The 8,792-nt window shown below is 31.7% G+C and overlaps 1 protein-coding gene and 1 pseudogene across 1 annotated transcript; both read right to left on the reverse strand.

Annotated features, from left to right (window-relative positions):
- Positions 1 to 1,053: 1,053 nt before the first annotated feature.
- LOC120151606 (protein SRC2-like) lies at positions 1,054 to 5,449 on the reverse strand. Its single transcript, XM_039164000.1, has 7 exons — positions 5,351 to 5,449; positions 5,158 to 5,262; positions 3,516 to 3,642; positions 3,348 to 3,419; positions 3,133 to 3,178; positions 1,868 to 2,117; positions 1,054 to 1,274 (listed from the first exon to the last, which is right to left on the reverse strand). Exons 1-7 carry the CDS (start codon positions 5,385 to 5,387, stop codon positions 1,237 to 1,239), a joined length of 675 nt encoding a protein of 224 aa, XP_039019931.1. The 5' UTR covers positions 5,388 to 5,449; the 3' UTR covers positions 1,054 to 1,236.
- Positions 5,450 to 6,287: 838 nt separating this feature from the next.
- LOC120151620 lies at positions 6,288 to 8,738 on the reverse strand (annotated as a pseudogene).
- Positions 8,739 to 8,792: the final 54 nt, after the last annotated feature.

An 8,792-nucleotide genomic window follows, 5' to 3' on the forward strand; every position in this document is an offset into this window, starting at 1 on the left:
ACTTTAGTATCAATGCTAATGCACTTCCATATTAGTGTTGAGCTACTTTAATACCAGTGTTAAGGCACTTTCGTTAATCGACGACAATGCCACCATATATAAATATATATATTCGATATTTTGATGTCTCATGCTTATTGCATTATGTTATTGTTTGGTATTGCGGTTAGAGACACAATATATGTAAACTCATGGCGAGGCTCTTAGTAGAATACTAAGGGAAACATATGGCTCAAACTATAGTGATAGAACTATTGTATCTTACATAGGTAGCACTTGATTAAGATCATGCATGTACCTATTACTTATTACCCTGTCTTCTAGCATGCTTATGTTTTTTAGATTCATATGCTACTCTAGATTAGTGATTATACTGCTAGGCTTTATATGCTTAGCGTTTGGATGTTTTATTTTACAGGTTAGTATATCAAGTTGTTTGAGGAGCATTGTTGCAGTAGGATTTCCAACATTCCTTACAAAGTAATGTATGGTTACTTGTAGTGAGCATGTGCATTCATAGAACCCTTAATTATGTATTTGGAGTTGTAAACTTTACAATATATTAATTAATTACAAACTATATGTCATAAAGCTTCAATTTATGAAAAGATTGTATAACCATTTTGGATGTCTAGTTTGGTAATCATATCGTATTTTTAAATGGAAAGAAGAATCAGATTTTTAATTTAACAAGTAGACACCTTGATGATTCTGTGTAACACTTAGATTACTGGATTCAAGTCGAATTCAGATCTGGGAGTTACAATCTTTTGATCCTCAAGCGGATCTTAAGAACACTTCAAGGATATTCTCAGGTCGAACAAGATATCATATTATTCAATTTTTTTTGTAGTGTGGTTATATAAATTAATGAATATTTTTTGTTTTTGTTAGGATTCCAAACCATTTATTAAAAGAAATACACATTACTTTTTAATTATTTTTTAATTATAAAAAATCAAAACAAAATGTAACCATTCATACAAATGAAAAAAAATTAAAAATTGAACAAAATTTATCATTTCACAACATTTCTTTCCTTTTTCTACTAAAACTGGATATATCTTTCTGTTTAAAAAATATGAACATTTGGAAGGAAAAAATACTTAATTTCACTCGTTTTCTTCTATTTAGTTATCATTTTAGTCCCTTGCAACACCAAATAATCGATTCCGAACCTTCCAATCCGTTTCTTCGATCAATTCGTCTTCAACCGTTGGAACGCCGTTGTGATCTTTAATAGGGTGGGTAAGGTCGCGGCGGATACCACCCAGCTTAAAAAAAATAATTTCATAAGATTTATACACATTATAAAAATAGTATCCAAATAGTAAAAGTATTGTATATTTAATTTTAGTCAATGACATCATTTAATTAAATTCACCTAATATAATTAAACTAAAATACACAAATGATCATCTAACTATATAGTATTACTTTATTAAGTTCTATAACTATTAAAATTTACAAAATGGTTCATACAACTATAAATTGTTGCTTTGTTGAGCCCATCGACTATTAAAAGTTATAAAGTGATCATCTGACTATTCATATATTCCAACTCATCCTTTTCCGTAAAAAAATTGACGGTATTCTGAGATAAACGTTAATATATTAAATGTGATATGATAAATTTTGATCTTAGAATCTCAAACGATTATCATATCCTAGTCATTATGTTTATGTCCAACTTCGACAACTGTCAAATTTTAATTTGAAAATGACGAGTTTGAAACATAATAAATAGTCAAGTGATCATTTTGTAACTTTTAATAGTTAAAGGACTTAATAAAATAATATCCTATAGTCGAAGGACCATTTATGTACTTTGCCCATAAAATTATTGTGTATGGCCCTACGACGTTACCTGGAGCAGGATAATAGTGTGACGTCGGTGGATATGGGCCCGGTGGAGGAGGATATGCACTGTATGGGTCTGGTGCAGGATGATACATGGGTGGAGGATATGCGCCGGGATATGATGGAGCGGGATAACCAGCCGGCAGCGCCGGACAAGGAGTTGCAGCGGTTGGTGGTGGTATATTGTATGCAGGGGGTTGAGCTGCTGCTGCTGGATATGCTGGTGGTGCTGACGGTTGATTATATCTTGAGGCCTTGTGCTGAAAACAATCCAAACAATACATTTATACTATACGAAATTATTATTATTATTCTCATATTTTAGTATATATATATATATATATATGTATATATATGTGTGTGTGTGTTTTATACTATACGCAATTATTATTATTTTCCTCATATTTCAATATATATATGAGCAAAACTTGATCTTACTAAATATAAATTAATCAGATTTTTTAATAAAAAAACTGATTAACGCATTTCAATTTTTGATTTTCGAGTACAAATACATATTTATTAATTTAAGAAATTAAAAAAATCAAAAATTAATTATTTTATAATGTAATAATTAATTTATTTTTAATATTTTTTAATTTAGTCTATTAACTTTAAATGTTACCTTATTTCTTCAATTACTTATTTGTTTTAAGTCCATTTTGATCGAATTTAAACCACATGCTCCACAATCATCGTAGAATGTATGTGTAGCTTCAATTCTCATTATTAATACTAGGTTTATTTTTTTATTTTTTTGCAATTTAATACAATTTTATTCAATTTAATCCTTTGATCGGCTTTTTATATAAATTTTTATTCTCCAATTCTTTTGAATTCTTTATACTCTCATCAATATATTGTCCTAAAGAATCTCTTACTTAAAAACAATCTTATGAATATATTTTATAATTTTAGGGTTATTTGATTTATAAAATAATATTATAAATCTCACTTACACATTTGAAAAATAATATGAAAAAAATTATAAATGTATATCTTATATGATTAGGGAAAGTTATTTAAACTTAATCAAATATGTAACATAATATTATAAAAAAATACAATTAAATTTAAAGAAAACAAATTTGATATCTTTAGACTCGACTCGATCGAATACTCAATTACTCACCTATATATATTAGCAATAAATCAATTTATTTGATAATATTTAATGAAAAAAATGATATTTTTTTATAAAAAAAACCTTGAATGGTATTAATGAGGATAAACTCGTAGAGAATAAAGTTGTAAAGCAATAGATGGACTTACTCTAGCATTCGGATAATGCATTATCAAATGTACTTCTCCTGCAAATCTGAAAAAATATTATATTTAAAACCTTATATTTAATCTTTATACTTTAAAGGTTGAAATGGTGTTAATTCTAATGATGCGAATGATTATAGAATGACATCTCAATGAAACTCAAACATATCAAATTAGTATATTTTAATGAAAAATACTAAGATTTTGATAATAGTTACCTGCCGGTTTTAGTTTGGAGGGGCCAAAAGTTATCATCAAAACCATGAGAAATAACTTTGCGCAATTGAACTCTGTTCAGAGAAAATAATAATGGAATACCATAAAGCAAGATTAGAAACCCTAATCCCAATTAAAAGAAGCAAGAAATTTTATGATATTGTTGTTACCTTACATATCCAATGAAGTCATCAATATGTAGAGTGTTGCTGTTCCAAACCACTGCATGCATCTCTTTAATACCCTCAATTAGGGAGAAGGTGAACTTCTCTTGGAATATGGGCATTTTCCCACCATCTAGAAACAATACCCAAATTATAAATCAAACCCAGAATTCGATGGATTTCAAATTAATCGATTTTGAGCATTACTATTTATGATAAAGTACATAAATAGTCTCTCGACTATATGACAATGTTTTGTTAAGTCATCTGATTATTAAAAGTTATAAAATGATCATCCGTCTATTCATATGTTCCTAAATCGCTTTTTCATGCTAAAAAATTAGTAACTGTCTAAACTGTATGTTAATCTCTTGACTAGGATATGATAAAATTTGATCTCAAAATCGTTTGAGTTGTATTTTATGGATCAACTCTCTATTACATTATATTGTCGAGTTACTGTTTGAAAGCAACAATGGTGCCAATAGATATTATCAAAATATGATTTTTATCATAGATGAGTATTCAGGTTAACGTGCAACTCAAATGATCATCATTTTTAATGAAAATGACGAGTTTAAAACATATGAATAGTCGAGTGACTATTTTGTAACTTTCAAGAGTCAAGAGATTCAACAAAACAACATATTATAGTCGGAGATTATTTTGTAACTTTTAATTGTCGAAGACTCAACAAAACAACATTCTATAATCAGAAAATAATTTTATAACTTACATAGTCGGGGACTCAACAAAACATCACATCGAGGGAGTATTTGTGTACTTCAGCCTAATATTTATTTGTCTTGCACCATGTAATCAGATATATTTTTTGGGTTAGATAGCGTTAGTTATTAACTTCAATTTTAATGTAATTAAATTAGATTTTTATTATAATTTTGGTAGTAAGGATTATTTGTTAATTGAATTTATTTGATACATAAATACGTATTTTTATTAAAGTAATCTTATTGATTAAGTTTTTTATGATCAAATATTTTGACCGAGAGAATTATTTTTGAGATACAATCAATTTTAGTTTCTACAAATTTTGAGATTTACATTATAAAGATAACCTTGTAGAGATATTGGAAGACTAAGTTGAGATATTTCAAATTTGATTTCTTTATTTATAGTGAATTACTATTCTTCTTATTAGCATATATAAAAGATAAGATAAATTATGTATTTAGTATTTAAACTATCAGTTTTAGTTCATTTAAGTACCTAAACTTTTTATTTTTTTCAAAACAATACATAAAGTTTAGTTTTTATTTTAGTACATATGTTCAAAATTTACGTTTAAGTTTGGAAAAAATTGAAATTTTAGATACTAAAATAACTGATAACTTAGGTACTAAACGCGTTATATTTTTAATGGTGGGCACTAAAATAAATTAAAAACTAAACACTAAGTATGGTTATGAAAAAATTGAAAGTTTAGGTACTAAAACGGAATAAAGATAATAGTTTAAATACTAAATGCTTAATTTACTCTAAAAATATTATTTTATATAAATTTTTAAGAGCGGATTTCATTAATATGTAAATTTATTGTAACAAAGACCCCTAAAATCTAAGAAAAGAAACCCAGGAAATGCATATCAACAAATCAACATGAAAGCTTGATGAATCAAGAGAGAATTACCGGTGCAGGTTTGCGTACGGTACTTGGAGCTACCGTATTCAAGGGAAACGTAGGGATCTTGCCTCGAAAGCCATTCAGTATCCTTCAACTTTTTACACGCCACAACTGTTATGCCCTCAAGAAAAAACCCCAAATGAATTCAACGTCAAAACAAGGTTACAAAATTTGATCTAAACTCGAGAAAAGTAATTACCAGTAACTACGAGAATCTGGCCTTGAATACCCGACATGGAGACTGAGAAAAGGCAGTAAAAAATAGGAAGAAAACGAGTGTTAATTATACACCCCCCGAAACTGTCGGGGTATAATTTTATTACTTTTGATTTGAAGGTATTAATGGTGGAAGAGAGAATTTGATTGAATTTAAAAGCAGTTGTTTCTTACATTTTGGTGCTGAATCTTTCAAACCAGCTAAAATTGTTCGCCGTGATTGTATTGAATTTCCTCTCATTTTGCACCGAAAACTCCTCTCCCTTTGACCAAAATCCCCACTCAAAATGGTGGAGGAAAAGTTTACAGAGAGAGAGAGAGAGAGGACGTTATTTGGGCTATCGAGAGTTAATTCTATCCTACACCCCTAAATTATATTCAATTTAAAATCCAAAATATATATGTGATATGTCTGATCATATTAACACTACTATTAATTAAGAAAATAGTGAAATGCATAAATATTTATATAATAAAGGTAAAATTATGATTTAATCCCGATATTAAATTTAACTTCTCAAAATTAAAAAAATGGCTGTCCCTTTTTCCCATATGTATGGGGTAAGGGGAGGTAAGATAGTAGGCTACCCCCAACACCAGATTGAGAGCAACTTCAGTAAGAGACCTTCGAATTATGAAATGCCCTCCGTGAGACTCGATCCCACGATCTCAAGGTTAAGAACCTTGTACTCAACCAACTGAACTGGATGGTCATTTCTAACTTCTCAAAATTAAGTTACATATAAATAAATTTTTTGTTCTTGTTTGATGGAATTTAATTATTTAATAATAATAAAGAAACAGAATAGAAAAGACGGTTTAAAATTTTAAAGCGAAGATTGTTGCAATTTTGTAACAGGAGCCGTGACAGTATTTTGTGATATACAACAGTTAATTGACTGTAAGATAGGGTTGGAGAATTATTCACTTTCATAGTCTTCTTCATCTCCAAAACTGAAAAAAGATGCGTCAGCTGCCATTATCTTGAATTCACTTTCCGAGCCTGAACCTCAGTGCCTGCAGCAGTTGCGGTGGCTGCATCTTTTATAGGGTTACTAGTGGTGTGCGTCTGTTGGGCGTTTGCACTTCCTAACGAAGCTTGTTCGGTAGAATGCACTAAACTTGTAACTTGATCTGCATCGGTACTCGTTTCAGATTTGGTGGTCGTGGCTGAATTTTGCTGCCTGTTCGTTGACGAACGAGATTCTTCCGCCTCACCATCTGAGAAGACATCATCTTTGTTGTTATATCCCGGGTCTTTATCATTGCTCGATGGGGCTGCTGCACCTCCATTAGCGGCTGAAGCACTGGTGCCTGCGCTTTCTTCTGGCTTATTTGAAGCTGTTTTGGTTGGTGGCTTCGACAGAACAGGGTCACTATAATCTACTAGCACAACCTCAACTTGGAAACCAGGTGAAGGTAATTTCCTCTGCACACATTATCCGAATGAGGCGATAAACATCAGAGAAGAATATATTTCAACCAGACAAAGAAATGGAGATCACAAGTCATTTTGACAGAACAACATAAATTAAATCGTCTCGTCATAACATTTTCATGTTTTACCTTGTCAAACCCGTCAAGATCACTGGTTTTCAGGATTGTTCTGTTTTCAATTATTGTTGTGTTTAGCCAACTGAGTTCAAAAGGACAGAATCACAGCAAAATCAGTTAATAAATATTTGTTAACAAGCTAATTTTTACAGAGAGGGGGCTAATTACAGACCAGTAAAAATCTCCTTGGCGATCATGAAAATGAATTTTAAAGTCTCCAGCTAACTCAGACAGACCAGGCTCCCCAGGCAAAGCAAAAACCATAACTCCTTCGGTGCGCTAAACCAAAAATCTTCTGGCTGTAATTACATGCACAAAATTTCAAATTGGTACAAGGAAGCTCTAGAGATTCAAATGGAAATTTTCAAAATACCATAGGCGGCGATCAGACTAACTAAAATAAAACCGAACTTACAGAGAGATCATTGGTACGTTGATGATTCTTTGTGGAGAAGAGAACACCAGCAGAAGGAGAAAGTATTGGAGCTCATGATGATTATACAGGCTGAAAGGCACACGAATTTTAGGACAATACAATGCTACAAGTGAAAGAATGCATCTGAAAATTTAATATGAAATGATGGCTCAGAGTTCTGCAACTGCCTGTTAAAGCATTCCAACCCAGGCCCCAGCATTACCCATGAATTTCCATGTTTTCTACCCCTTGGATTACGTAGATTAATTCAAACTGAAAATGCCTCTAATGAGCTGTAAGCCTGTAACTAGAGACAAGACTATCAAACTGTGGGTTTGCACCTTAGGCATAAGGAAGTAAATTACGCCAATTATAGCCTTATGAGATTACTCTCCTAGTTGTTGTCAGGAAGATTCAAACATAAATTAAGAATTGGAGGCTACGACTAGTATTTTAAACATGACTAAGCCAGTATTATGCCCTAAACCAGTAGCAGTTAATGGCTTAGTACTACAAATGATTATGATATTCCTACGACTGCATGCTACTAAAAGCTTGGGCAGAAAACCTCATCTTCATGTCCATCCATAGGAGTTAATTTATTCATCAATAACATCTTATGTGTATGAGAAACTCCGCGTATATAACAAAAAGAATCACCAATCATTCCTTCAAACAAAAGATGTCATACCATTATGATCAGACACTGTAATGGAGGGCCTGATCCAATAAGGACAACGAAGAAGCTGGAATCCTCTAAGAATGCACCTGTATAAACATAATGTCAGCACTAGTATAAAACCAAAGATAAAATATAAACATTGCATTGCCAGAAGAATACCTGCGCCCACGCTGGTCTTCACCATTGAAACATGTTAAGATGCGTTCAAAGTACTTGACGTATCTCTAGAGAGCATAACAGGAAAATATATGGCAATCCGACATGATATAAACAGCTACTAAAACCAAACCCAGAAAACCACTAGAAATAAACTCCTCACAATTTGACTTGGCAAAACGAGCCCCTTTCCATCCACACATCTTTTCTGGTTGTAGTAGTCCATCGACTCTTCAGCAGTGGGGAAGAACTGCAAAGAGATAACAAGTTAACAATTATTGTGACCAAGAAATGTGTAGCTATATTAAATTTACTCCCATTTCTTCAAGAAAATGTTCATTGGGTCGAACCTTCAAGTACAGAAGGCTGGACTCTGGAGATCATCAACCCTGTTCTTGCCATCCCAGCTTTACAGTGCACGACCACAACATTCTCAATATCCTCCTTCAGCCAAGAGTAATCACTTCGACAAAAAGATATTATCAATCGAATTGGGGGGCAATTATGGTCATCAAATGGGAAACTAGCTACCTGAAGAAAAAGTTCAATATCAATTGTAAGATGTATAATTTTATTTCATAGGCCATCTTACAGCAAGTTTCAAATGGGACCAGTAGC

The sequence above is a fragment of the Hibiscus syriacus genome, unplaced genomic scaffold (genome assembly GCF_006381635.1).
Source record: "Hibiscus syriacus cultivar Baekdansim isolate YM2019G1 unplaced genomic scaffold, ASM638163v2 tig00111061_pilon, whole genome shotgun sequence".
Classification (NCBI taxonomy): Eukaryota; Viridiplantae; Streptophyta; class Magnoliopsida; order Malvales; family Malvaceae; genus Hibiscus; species Hibiscus syriacus.